The 14,362-nt window shown below is 43.6% G+C and overlaps 1 protein-coding gene across 1 annotated transcript in view; it reads left to right on the top strand.

Moving 5' to 3' along the window:
- Positions 1 to 14,362, top strand: part of SEMA5B (semaphorin 5B) — a 249,948-nt gene that overhangs the window by 131,678 nt on the left and 103,908 nt on the right. Inside the window, exon 5 of the mRNA XM_065751192.1 lies at positions 4,615 to 4,714. Coding sequence (XP_065607264.1) covers positions 4,615 to 4,714 — 100 coding nt within the window. The remainder of the gene's footprint in view (positions 1 to 4,614; positions 4,715 to 14,362) is intronic.

The following is a 14,362-nucleotide window of genomic DNA, read 5'->3' as shown; positions in this document are numbered from 1 at the left end:
ATAAGGGAAGCACTCAATGTGTGGTCAAGTTAACGCTGCATGGAAGTAGGTCTGAATAGCTGCAGAGCAGGTATTTACTCATGCCCATTGAGTTTGGCAGGCCCTCAGTACTCTATGAGTGCTTTACTTCATTACATGAGCCTGTTCCTGCTGAATCAGCTTATTTTTAGGGGCTTTGTAATGCATCTGGTTCAGGTTGTATTTTGTGGAATGTAGTCTCTGGATCTTCCTTTTTGTTTAATTTCCCTATCTTCCTCCCTTAATGTCTCCATGATCTTTGAAGCTTTTCTATGCAATCCTCCCCTTTTGGCAGGAGATTTGTGTTACCATGTGGTAGCATAACCAGTAACTATAGCCAGCACTAGTCAGGAGGAGCTATCCCAGAATAACTCCACATGTGGACATTCTCAATATGTGACAACACTGCTACTCAAAGAATGATAAGGGCTCATGTGGACAAGCCTGAAATGGCTTTCAACTCTCCAGCTTCAGTGCAGATAATGACTTTGCAGCTGGTGGTGTGGATCCATGTTGGGCTGTAAGCTCTGCCCAAAACACATGAGAAAAACTTGGATGAGTAATTTAAGCTGAGCTTTTTGCTCTTGCAGCCTCACAGTTATTCAAAGATAGCAAAATTAGGAGGATGGGTAATTTTTGTATGTGGATATATCCTTATTTTGCAGGAAAAATCCTTGATCTTCTAGGCAATCATGCAGAGAATTATTCCAGAAGAGGTGTTCTTCAGTAGCAGAGGGGGTTAGCCATGCTCCTTGCACCTAGCAATGGTTTTGCAATTCAAGATACAGGCAATTAACCCCTCTGCTCATGTGGTGTGTGTTGGGTGCACAAAGCCATCACAACCTGTTGGAGAAGTGAGCTGTGAGTGGCCGCCAGTGAGATGAAGAAACGAGTCCTGTTTTTTAGATAGGAATGTGTCAGATCAGTGTTTACTTCTTTCCACCAAAACACACAGGATAAGGGCGAGGTGGGAAGCAGCTGGTTTCGAGAAGAAGAAGATTCAAGTATTACCAGGTTTACCACATCTTCAGAAGCTGATCCAAAACCCATCAAGCTCAGTGGAAAACTGCCAATGACTTGAAGAGCCTTTGGATCAGACCCTTATAGCCAGCTCTCACAATTTGGCACGCCAGCATTTGTGCAGCTGACTAATCCCTGTCTTGCTCTCAGGAACCTGTTGCAGAGCAGCATGTCAGCAGAGTACAGGGACCACCAACCCAAATGGCAGAAGGCCTCTTTTCTCCTTGTTTTAGGCATGCCTGAAAGCCTGAACACAGCTGTGTGCACAGGCAAACATTTCCTGTGAAGCTCTGTGCTCTCTGCAGCTGGACACCTGAACCACCTTGAGCTGCTCTGGGTGGTGGTGGGGGAGCTATTAAACTGCTGTTTGTTGGTCCTAATGTGGAGGAAGTGAGATCACTGATCTTTAACCCCTTGGAAGTGAGTAGAGACGAGGGGAACAAAGGAGGCCTTGATGAGCACTTTGCCCCAAAGCTACGTGGTTCCTCACTTTCCCGCTCCTGCTGCCGACAGGAAAAGCCTTGGGCCTTGATTTTTAATTTTTCTTACTGCATTTGAACAGATACTTTTGCAAATGTAAACATGCCACAGCATTGAAGGTTTCTGGCCAAATTAAAGAATCAGCAATGGAAAAATCAGCCTTCTGAAAAAGGTCAAATACAGGCAAACTCTGGAGTTCATTGAGTCCACATGTATAAACTTAAGCTAACATGGGATAGGCCCAGAGCAGCACTTACCTTGAATAACTGAGCTTGTTTCAAAATGAAGGGCTAGAACTGTCCTTAGGGATGTCTGTGGTTTGAGCAGTAGACTTGAATGTGCCAAATGTAAAAAGACCTGTGTCCTGGCTACATTTCCATTCCACTTTATTCCTTCCCTCTAACAGGAAGAAAGAAGATTTGGAAGGAAAAAGTGCCATTTGGCATTAATTCTGAAAACTCACATTTAGACATTCTTAGCTGGGACCATGCTGGGTTTAATAATCTCCAACTACATGCCTATAAAAGCTTAATTTTGCTATGAGGATGCATGCCTTGAAGCCTTTAATTTAATAACCAGGAAGGGTTTCTTTATAAGTTGTACCACCTGCAGTAGTAATAGAAATCAAGACACTGCCTGTTATTTCTTGGGCTTGACTGACATTTCAGCCAACATGGAAAGATTCAAACCACCTACTGCCTTTAATTTTTTTTTAATTATTTTTACCTGTAATTTGTCAGAGCTTGCCATTAAATAGAAGAACTGATGAGTGTGCCTCTATGAAGTGAGGAGCTTTTGCTTAGAGCAGCAGATGAAGAAATATTCTTCCTGCCACTGAACTGTAATAGTGTGTTACTTAGTAGGAGAAGGTTGGTAGGAGAGAAGGTAAAATGACAAGAGAAATTACGACCTAAAAGCAGGATCCTTAAGAGGTATCATTGTTATATAGCAATCCCCCAGTCCCACCCCCATCAGCCAAGAAAAATGCCAGGAGATATGCATCACATGTCAGCCTGCTAACCTGCCTGAAAGGTGTTATTGCTGCTGGTTCTACTGCTTGGCTCAGAAACGTCTCAGCAGCTAAAGAGCTACAGGAAAAGACAGAGCCCCATTAGTTAGGAGAATGCCAGAGGTGAAACTGCAGAGCCTCCCCAGTGCCAGTACATTATTAAGGGCCCCAGAGGAGTGTGGGAGGTGGGAATGCTTGAAGGTTAGCTGGGCTGAGTTATTCCTTAACTCATGTCTTTTCAACAATGAGCAGATGAGGTACACGTGTTGCATTTGGCTATGTAGTGAGGCAGAAATGCTGAGAAGGGCTGGAAGCTTCCAGGTCCTGGTGATGGGGTTTTCAGATTGTACGGATGGAGGTCCTGTCAAAGCTCAGTCATGTGGAGCATGGGGCCAGGCCTGGTGCTCATCCTTACATCGCTAGGGCTCAGGAGGAGTTGGGAAATGAACAGAAGTTGGGACAGAACCAGAAGCTCCATGGCAAGGTTATGTCTTGAGAAACAGTGCAGGACAAGTAGAGCAAAGAGAAGGGACTTTTACATTTTACATTAAAATCTTGCTAAGTGAAAGACTCGATTAGCTGTCATCCGTCCCTAGAAAGAGGAGGGACTAAAGATTGCTCAACAAATATTCCTACATCAAAAGTTTTAAACTGTTTGATGTCTGTGATGCTACAGACCATGTCAAGTCACCAAAGGCCTCGCAAACAACATGATTCCTTGTCATCATTTCAGTCCAGAGGAAAGAGACCTAAGGCTTACACCAAGATGTTCAAACCTGCCTGCCTTCAATGAAACTTATTACTGAGGATATAAAGTGACACAGTGGCATGTTTGATTAGAGATCTTTTTTACCTGCTCTGAATATAGCTGCATCATTGCTGTTGTGTGTCCTGGTCATTGGCCTGTCTCTTAGTGTCCTGTTGGCATGACACTAGAAGATTTTGCTTTTTGTGTTCAAAGCTTTGTGTCTTATAGATCTTCAGCATCCAGACCTTGAGTGAGGCAGGTTACTTGTCAACAGGTCACAAAGGGATTCTGATATGATCTGGTCTCATTTGTGCCTTGCTCTCTCAGGTATTTGGTATTCTCTGTGTATTTAACTGCCAGAGTATAACAGTTAGGACAAATTCCTAAGAGAAGCTCTCAGGGTAGACCTCAAAGGCTTTCAGTAGATAAGTGTTCATCTATCTTCAGTTATTTCGTGCAGCAGAGGTGTAAGGCGAGAGGTTGAAATTATGCGATCTGTGATATACACAGAGTATAGCTGGTAACTAAGTTGAAATATGGGACTCTGTGAACGCCTTAGCATCGTACCTGAGAGTACGCTAAAAATCATGATTCAACTTCTTCTTTTAACAGGTATGTTTTTCATTACATCAGGACTATCTGCCTTAGATCTCTCAACTGATGCTATGTTGATAGGTGTAGCTTCTGTAAGAGTCTGTGTCCGTGAGCATTGCATTGCCAAATCTACTGCTTTGCATTTAATCTGTGTGTGGTTGCGGTTTGGGCAAATGCCTTGTTTGTCATATCCAAGCTAGTTGATATAGCCAACTTCAAGCTTGTTCAGTTCTCAGCTACCAAGGTGCTATGATGACCCTGTCCCCTCTTCTTGGTTAAGGAAGGATTAAAGTGATATGAATCAAATCGCTCAAGCTCTATCCTGGTGTTCAGCCAGGTGATCCCACCTTCTCTTTTTGGAGAACAGCTTCTTCCCTTTGCCTGTCAGAGAAGGCAAGGCAGTGGTAGTGTCACAGCTGGCAGCCTGGTGCATACACCACTTAGCCTCATTAGTGACCACAACTCGCCAGGTTTAGCAGAAGTGAAACCAACCTGCCATTGCCTCAAAAGCCACTGCTCACACTCCGTCTTGGATGTGAAAGTAAGTGCTGAGACAGCCCTGTGTTTATGTACATATATTGCACATTCTGTTGAGAATCAGAATAAATAGCAACCCTTTAAATAGATTATTAATTAGCCTTCCCCTGAGAGATAACTCAGTAGGAAATCCATTAGCAGATGTCTGGGTGAACTCACTGCTTCTAGAGCAGCCTTATTGTGTTCTGCTTTCTCCTTTTCCTTGCAGATCTGAAGCCCTGGGTGTCCAATTTCACCTATCCAGGTGTGCATGATTTTTCTCAGCTCGCCCTGGATGCCAACAGGAACCAGCTCATTGTGGGAGCAAGGTAAAGAAAATCTTTTAATTAGACCAGGGTTACTGCTCAAGCTTTTTCTATTTGGATTCTGGCTTTGTAGGTGAGTATGTTTCCAGCTTATGTGGCCAGTCTCCCCCTTCAAAGAGAAAGCTATAATTTATGTAGAGGGATTTAGTCTCCTAATATAATTGCAAAGAAGAGAAAATTACTGGAATTATAAGAGAAAAAGATGCAATTGAAATAACTGGTTAATGAAGCAGAATGCTGGCTTCTCCCTCAGTATCATTAATGTTAGGAGAGTTGTAGTGAATTATTTTTCACTGTCACTCTGCCAGCAGGGAATTTGGCTTTTTTTGGTGTGTTTGTCTCTCTATCTGTACTAGGTTCATCTACACAACTTCGCTTAAACTGTAGTGAGACTTTGGAAGCATATACGATCGCTTTCTTGTCTTTTAGAATTCACTCCACAACCTGTTTGCTTCATCTTGCTGATGTAGCCAAATCCCCACCTAATGCATTTTGGTGCAGCGCTGTTGTTCTGGCCCATTGTATATAATTAGCATATATTTTCTTTTATTTTTAAACATTATCTTTATTTAGGATGCTATAAGAGAAGCGTAGAAACACAAACACAGTACGAGCTTAGGCAAGCTCAAACAAATTTAGAGCTGCATTTGTACTGGGGAAAAAGAACTATGGTTCAGTGAAATAATATGTGTCAGGAGTGGCTGAATCATGAGCCCCCACAGCAACTATATTTATTGCATAATAAACAGATAAGACAGCCACAAAAGAAAGGACTAAGCATGATCTAACAACAAATCAGCCCCCACCAGCAGTATAGTGCTTAGAAGCAGATAGCACTGTGGTGGTAGGCTGTGCTACAGCAAAAAACAGAGGCAGAGTCTGCTGTCAGCCCAGGCTGTTCAGCACCAGTGAGCAGGAAGGTGAGTAGGACTGGGGCAAGACAAAGGAGCAAGGTGTGTTACTGGAATGGCGTTGCTTTGGGGACAGCCATGACCAGTGCCTTCTGCCAGTCATTGTACAAACACAGGCTCGTTGCTCTGAGGAATGTGTGTTTTATATCATTCAGCAGGACAGCAGGTGTCCCATTGCAGTTGCTGACATGCCTCACCCATGCTAAATCCTTCGCGCACGGCCTGGAGGGATGCTCTTTCTCTACAAGGGTTTGTATGAGTGTGGCTAGACGTAGGCAACAGCATCATTATAAACAGGAGAATGACAGTAAATTTGGCTTCCTGCTGGAAGTACAATATAGCTCAGTGTATTACTTCAGGCAGAAGCAGTGACATGTATTTATAGAATTTGCTTGGAGAAGTCAATTTTCACGAAGTGCAACCAAGCCTGACTAGGAGACTGAAAGTTTTGATGGAGCCACATGGTTCTGTTGGGCAATTCTTGATAATCTTAGAATCATAGAGTCCTTTGAGCTGGAAGGGACTCTTAAAGGCCATCTGGTGCCACTCCTGTTCAATTACCAGGGACCCCTACAGCTCCATCAGGTGCTCAGAGCCCCATGCAGCCTGACCCTGATCGTCTCCAGGAACCTCAGTTCAGCATCCATCACCTCTCTGGCCAGTGCCTCACCAACATTATTGTAAACATCTTCTTCCTTACTTCTAGTCTAAACATCCTCTCTTTTAGTTTGAAACCTTTTCCTCTTGTCCTATCACATCAGACCCTGATAAAGAGCTTGTCCCCTTTCTTAATAGCCCCACTTGGAGATACAGTTTCCAAGGGTGCGTTTTTTTGGGATGGATACAGCCATGGTGTGATAAAGGTGGGGGGCCCTGATCCCTTTTCCTCCTCACCATCTCATTCCCACTCTGCATGGGGCAATGGGGAGAGGTGCTCAAATGTGGAGTTCAGATGGAGTCTTTGTTCTGTGCATCACTGTGGATCCTCAGAGTCAGTGGAGCTCCCAGAGCTGTGCTGGAGAAACAGGAATGGGAAGTCATGGCTTTTCTGTTTCCTCCCTGATAAATCCCCACCTTGTTCTGGACTATTTTTAGGGGTGATTTTTTTCAGTCATTAGTTGCTCGTGCACCATCTGCCTGAATTTGCAAATGAAACAATACCTCAAAGAGATAGGAGCTGTCTCTATCCATCTCTACAGGGTGTAATTTATGAAACCTAAATTTAAATGTTAACCATGTTTAAATGTGCTGCTGCAGATCATATAAGTAGTAACACCAGCTATTCTGGGGTTGTGGAAGGAGTTTGGGATCAAGGTAGAGTTTATAAGTACTCCCACTTCTCAATTTCCTGGTTAACATCATTCTCTTAGATGATAGCATTATAAATTATTTCAGACCAGTTCTTTCTGTCTCTATTTAAAAGCCGTATGACCTCACCACATCATCTCTTTGCTTAGTTCATCATCCTACGGTTCAAAGCCTCGTGGAAAATGCTTCCTAGAAGAAAAGAAGATCCTGGGGCTCACCAGGGTTTTGGTTTCGGGAACTGGACACAGTGTGACCGAAACTGTAAGAGGTATTGAGGGCACACTGTGCAGACAGGAAGCTGGAATAACACGAGCCTCAGATTTTTAAGCTTTATCCTTATCTGAGAGCCCTTGCCAAGCTGAGTGGTGCTGTCTGAGCGCTAACCAGAGGAGTCTGATAACTCCACTGCACCAAGCACCTGCCAAGTCAAAATCCCAGAAACAAAAGAATTAGTTTCAAAAGCCCACCGTGGTTCCTAAGCAACGTATTTACTTGTCACATCATTTGTAAAATCCCAACACTTGCAAGTGAGGATATGAATGGTTTCGAACGTTGTAAATCTCACACTGCCTGTATGAGGAGCCTCATTTCATTAAGTATAAAAACACGTTTCAGAAATTCATAACCTTCATTTTGACTTGTGTTTGGTTTTTGTTTAAAACACAGCACTACTATTTTAATGTGCTCTTTTTCTTCTGTGAATGAGTGACTGTTTTGAAATATTTGCTGCTTTTTTCAGCTCTTGAGCTCATGTGATTACTATTTGAACCTATTTTAATGAGAGGAAAAACAATTTTCTAGACCTCATTTTTACTGAGGAAAAAGCTTGAAAATGTGATCTGAACAGCTCAAAAAAAAAACAAAACAAAAGACACCAAAACACACAAAAAAACCCAAGACATATAAATCCTTCTCCTCCCCTCCTCCCATTAAAAAAAGTCTGATGGTTTTTGGAGCCTGATTCCTGCTTCTTCTGTGTGAGCACTCTGCAATGCCACTTTGTCCAATTGTCCTGCTTTTTTTTTTTTTTTTTTTGCAAAACACTTTCTTCTTTTCATCAGGAATAAGCCTTGAATTTTTCAGACCTGAGAGACCTTCCAAGTCAAAGCCAATAAAGGAGCTGAAATGGAAACTGATTGCAGCCTTGACTACGTAGAAACTTCCATTCCTCTCTAATAGCACAATCAGGAATGCTTATTGTCTTTACTTCCAATCCTTTCCCCATTATTAGATTTCAAATTTAACTCAGCTATGCAGCATTCGTAGCGAGCAGTTTGCTTTTATTAACTGAAGATCTGCTTGCTCCACCTAAACATCTGAAATCAGAGATTAATGGTGAGGAAATGGGTGGCAGTTTTTCTCAGATTAGTGCCATGTAATGAGCTATAGTTTTGAATTATAGACACAAGTTGTATATTGCCGCCATGGCAGAAGAGGCACAGAAGAGATTATTCCAGTACCAGAACAAAGGCTGGGAGACTGGGACACTGCTCTTTTGTCAGCAGTACAGCTGGTGAATGGACTGGGAAGAACAGCCTGAATGAGCTGTGGTATAAAAAATGGTTTAACAAAGGAGATCAGCTGAATTTCCTAACTCAATGGGCAAGTACAAGAGACCCGTGTTAAAAAAGTGGAGACTTAAAAGATGCAACTGTTTGAACTGAGGGTATCTCTGTTGTAGCTCAAAGTTAGATCTAGATGTGGTCAGTAGGCATGGAGGGTAGCAACCTGTCTGCACAACAGGACAGCTGTGGATCCTCTGCCGGTACCGATGTGCCTGTGCTGGTGGGGATGCCAGAGGTGATGGTGGTGAGGCAGGAGGAAGCCTTTATCCCAGTTCTGTAGGATGTTTCAGCACACTCTCTGCCTCTTCCCCCCTGTTCTTCACTGTCACATTCAAAGCAGAGGCAGGGACCTCACAGCCTTGACTTCACCCGAGTTTTAGAGAACTGTAGAACTATTAAGACTGGAAAAAACCTCTAAGATCACCCAGTCCAACCATTCACCATCCACCAATATTTCCCACTAACCCATGTCCCTAAGTATCACATCTCCATGGTTCTTGAATACCTCCAGGGACAGTGATTTCACTGCTTTCCTGGCAGCCTGTGTCAGTGGCCAAGCAGTGCTCTGCTCTCTCACCTGTGCTGTAGGTCCTAACTTGAGACTTGTTACCAGTTGGGCAGAGATAGGAGCCAACAACCAGCTGTTGATATGAAAGACCTTGCATGGAGTCGAGCCAAAAAAACCCCATTCTTCACAAGAACTCCCTAGCGAGGAGAACACAAAAGGTTTAAAAGAGGATGGTTGAGAGACTGTGTGACAATCTGGCACAACAGCGAGCTGAAGGGAAACAGCTTGGACAACAGGAGGACACTACCCAAACAAATGGCTGCACAGAGAGTGGCTGGGAAACCCTGAGGGAAACATTTGACTTCTCTCAGAAGGAAGCTGCAGGGGTGTCAGCTCAGGGCAGCAGCCTGCTGGGGCTTTGGGTGTGAGAGGCATGGCAATGAGAGGCGGCCGTTTGCAGCCTGTGGAGGTGTTGTTGTAGAAATCCAGCCAGAAAGCATTGTGACCAGAAGTCCACATAGTTCTGCCTGCCAAGAGGGCTGTCAGCTCCAGCAGGAAATGGAAAGGGATCATCTCTCATGGCAGTTGCACAGAAAACAGAAGCTCAGGAGCCCTTGTCACAAATGGCCATCATGAAGAAGAGCCTGGAGGTAGAGGGTAGTGAGCAAATGCTGTGTCAAGGGACTCAGAACTGGCAGGTAAAATGTACATCATTCTGGGCTGCCAGACTTTTCTGCACTGGAGGTAGAGCTACCAAGCTGCTTGTGATGCAAGTCTGGATGCTTTGGCAGAGGGTGATTTTTGTACTTGATTTAGAGCTGAACTGAATACACCTGTTAATGTCAAGTAGATAGCAGCAAGAAAACAGACAGGGATAGTTTGGGAAGTGGAGAAAGTGCTATGTGAACTTAAGAAGATTCTTACAGATCAGGTCAAAAGATTTTCCTCCAGGATGTAGGGCAGATATTGAAGGATTACTTTTGTCTTTGAGCAGGCTGCCTTAGGGGAAGTAAAGCCGAGGTGCACCCCCTTCTTGGCTGTTCTTGCTCCTGTCTTCATGAGCACAAAAGCTTCTCTGCATCGCACAGGCTTAGGAGCTGAAGACTGAAGGGAGTGACTGAAGTCCTGAAAGAGTTGCTTCGAGTTACAGCTTGCAGAAATATGGCATATTGTGAACGTAATCTTGGATCCCCAAGCAGCAGGTTTTGCATCCTGAGTTTATTGAAACTTTCCTGTGTTTGATAGATTAGTCCATCAGACACCAGGTTTCATGCAGATTTCTGGCTGAACGCAGGCTCCTTCTTGCCTGCTTGGCAGAAAGCTCAAGAGCACTGCAGTAAAACCCTCAAAACCCTAGTTGCTCAGAAAATATCACTCTTACCCTTGGGCACCTTCAATCCTGTCCAGATCTGGGCTGCCACTGACCCTTGAAGAGAATAAGCCTTGCCAGATGGTGCTGCCTGGGCAAAAAGCATTCTGCAAATGAAGTTCAGTGGCAAGCATTGGGGCAGAGTGGGTCTTAAGTTTTAGGGAATAAGTATCAAGTCTAAATTTTACCAACAGCACTTTCTATTGCCAAATGATCAGGATCTTGTTATGATGAGATGTGAGGTTTTGTAGTAAATCCGAAATGTGTGCTTTGTTGCACCTAGCACAACTATTGCAGAAAGACTGTGCTTTTTTGAAGGTACCAGCCAAAGTCATCACAATGTCAGAGGTCTCTGCACTATTCTACATGGGTAGCATGGACACGGCTGAAGTTTTCTTACAAACTCACAGAAAATCTGTGGAAAAGGTGGAATTTGATCCCTTTGCTGTTGTGTTTCTGCCTGGTAATAGCAAGTACCTGGCACTGGTCCTCAGCCTTGCATCCCAAGAGAAGGTGTCTTTCACAATGCTTGCGGAAGTCTGTGAGTTCTGCACACCTGTATGGGACAGTGTGACTTCAACTCAGCTGAAAAAGTCAAGTCTCATATAGTGTGAAGAGAATAACTTGCAAACAAGTTAGCATGGGCCACAATCACTTAGCATAACCAAAAGTTAAATAGAATCCAGGCTTGTCCTGTTACCCACCATTTATGACGTGCCATTCCTCACTGACTTCAGTTTGACTGAATGCTTTTCCAAGATGATGTGACTGAGACGAGTTACTGCCATGTTGGTGGTTCACATTAGTGTCACACTGTCTTGCACCAGCTTTACCCCCTTCTAAGTCACGTTTGGCTGAGAAATTACCTTGCTGTTTGAGGTATTAATGAGGACGTGAGCAAGCAAAGAGCATGATAATGTTTTTGATTATATCCAGATTGTGGCAGGGTAGCTGAAAGGGCAGCTGTGAAAAAAACTGAAAAACAACAACAAATACTATCCTTTCTCACTGTTATTCTTCCAATCAGACAAAAAGCTGCATCCTTGTGTCGGGGGGGAGGGGGGGTGGAGGGAGGTAACATGGTGGTGTGAGAAAAAAGGGCGAATCACTTTCTGAAAATAGCAATAACTTCCAAAGGAACATTGAAGTTTTTACAGAAATTGCCTGACCTGCGTGAGAAAGAATATGGTGAAGGTGAGAAACCTGTGATTAGACATTAGAGCTAGTTAAATCCATAATTGGGGGTGCACAATTTCTTAACACAGGGAACAAAAATGTGATCAGAAGTGCAGGTTTTAACTTCTCTGGTTAAGCTTGGGATTGTTCAGAGGGAGATTTTCCTCTCTGATATCATGCCAGCTCAGCCCTTGTGTAAGTGTGGAGGGGTGAAGCCCCCTTGGGATTTGTGGCTCTTTTGGGATTTGCTATCCTCTGCTGGTATGCAAGCAGTATGAATTTGCTACACCCCAAAGATGTGCTGTCCCTAGCTTACCCCTTGGGAAAGGTGGAAAAGGTGTAGACAGGAAACAGACGGAAGGAGAATTTTTGTAGTTCACAGGAATCTGGGGAATTCGAAACCTGGTCCAAATCATGTTCTAAGTGTAAATTTGTTCTTAGCTAGAATTTGTACTTTTGTGGAGAACAGAATGTGAACTTTAATTTATTCCCAATTAATACATCAAATAAAATGCTGCTCTGCAGCATTGTCAGGTAGCTGGTCCTGACTAATGCACAGAATAAGGTGCTGCTGCAAGAGAGAAAAGACATAGCTTTGCCCTGCATGTATACCTGGAAAACAAGGGATGGTCCTTCACATAACTTGCAAGACCATACCTTTTGTATCTGGACATGAACTCCCCAAACTGCCTGATGTAAAAAACATCATTTGGACTGGATGATCTTGTATTTCTTTTTCCAACCTTGGTGATTCTACATCTCATATTTCAGATAAAAGGAAAATTGGTGTTAGTTTATCACAAAAGCAGACACCCACGAGAGACCTACTTGCTTTACAAACACACTGAGAGTACTTAACTTTGAATACTATATTTGAGAGACTGGGATGCGAGCAAGCATAAGGTTAGGAAATTTTGGCAAAAGTCTTAGAAGCTTGGACCTAATGTATTTTACAGCATCACAGATTGAGACTGCAGAGCATTTTCCTTTGGCATTGCTGAAAACATTGTCTTTGTTCTGATTCAGGTGATCTGTCAGTTTAATATGTCTGGGCTCACTACAGTGACTTGCATTTTGCTTTATATCCAGATGTTTAGGTGGTGAACCCTATTGCTCAGCACCACTTCAAAGGTATAAAAAACAGCACAGAGAATCATAGAATAGAATCACAGAATTATTAAGGTTGGAAGAAACCTCTAAGATCATCCAAATTAACCATCCACCTACCATTGATATTTCCCCTCTGAACCATGTCCCTTAGAAGAGCCTCTGAATGTTTTTTTAATGCCTCCAGGGAGAATAGATTTGGAGAATAGATTGGAGAATAGATTTTTCCTAATATCCAACCTGAACTTCCCCTGGTGCAATTTGAAGCCATCACTTCTTGTCCTATCACTGTTATCTGGGAGAAGAGGCCAACCTCCACCTTACTAAAATCTCCTTTCAGGAAGATGTAGTGAGACATGAGGTCTCCCCTGACCCTCCTCTCGTGGGAAGTCCTGAGGAAGGACTGGTTTGCAATAACTTAATTTCACCAATAAATTCTATGCATATTTCCTTTCAAGTTTTGTTGATCTCATCCTGAGTTTGAGGAAAGCATGACAGAGCTGAATGAGTTTGTCAGCCCAAGACAGTAGGTGGGGGGGCCACAGGGAACATTTAGCAATATTCCATGCATCAGAAGAAGAGGAATTTCACAGTTGGTCTTAGGAAAACACAACTAAGGCCATGGGCAAATTAGGAGATGGAAGGTCCCCATGCAGCTCAAGGTCATCAGAAGGTGCTGTTGGTGCTCTGTGACTCTGGATGGGAGAGGCACGGAAGAACTGGCAGTCACATGTCAAGAGAGACTCGAGGTGGTGATCAGAGAGATAGACTCCAGTGACAATCCAGAAGCAGTGTCTGGGACCCTGGCATAATTTGGAAGCTGCTTAGAATGATATGCTGCTTGTATAAGGAGTGTCTTTTAAGAGGATGTTGCTCTGGCTTTGACTGGATTTATCACAGAGAAATGCTGCTTTGGGAGAAGCACTTGCTCCTACACCAGCTGCATCATATTATGGTGAGCCATTTAGTATAGTTCTCTGTTGAACATCTATTGATTTTTAAGAAATAATGGTATAACAGACAAGTTTGTCTTCAACAGAAATGAAATTACTGGTGAATAGGAATCTAGCCTGTAAGGGAAATGCTGGCTCACCACCTTTTCTCCAGCAGGTGTGTGCCAGGCCTTTCAAACAGATCACTGGAGGAGCATTTGCAAAGGGATCATCCCATTGCACTCCAGAGCAGGCATGTTACTAACTCCTCTGAGAACAAAGGCTGGCAACATCTTTCAGGAGCAGAGTTTCTTGGAGTGGTTGGCTGGTTCAGGAATGTGGATAACCATCTGAAAAGTTCAGCCACAGCTGGGCCTGTGTGGAGGCATGAGATTTGGTAGCCTAGAGCTGCAGGGTCTGCTCTCAGTTCTATTGCTGCCTTGCTGTGTGCTTTGAAGAAGGGTGTTTAACCTTTCTCTGGCTCATTTTGTTCATTAGTGTAAGGGGACAATGATACTAACCCACTCCTGGGGAGTTGTGAAGCATGACTAAGCTGTGTTCACCATGCACTATGGAAGTACAAAGTATATCTTAGGTCTCCAGGAGCAAAGATAGGAAGAGCTGACACGAGCTGCTGGCTCTTTGCCCAAGGCCCAGCCCCAGAACATGGATTCTAATGGTGCTGGGAAGGAGCATGAAATTTGTCACATGCATAATTCCGTGTCTTGTTTAGCACTGCCCAAAGAACCCTGCTCTGTTAATTATCTTTTTTATT

Source organism: Cyrtonyx montezumae, unplaced genomic scaffold (genome assembly GCF_038088225.1).
Source record: "Cyrtonyx montezumae isolate F1298 unplaced genomic scaffold, pur_monq_1.0 scaffold_7, whole genome shotgun sequence".
In the NCBI taxonomy this organism is placed as follows: domain Eukaryota; kingdom Metazoa; phylum Chordata; class Aves; order Galliformes; family Odontophoridae; genus Cyrtonyx; species Cyrtonyx montezumae.
Note: the sequence above shows the minus strand (reverse complement) of the source record. Positions and strands in the feature narration are given on the sequence as shown.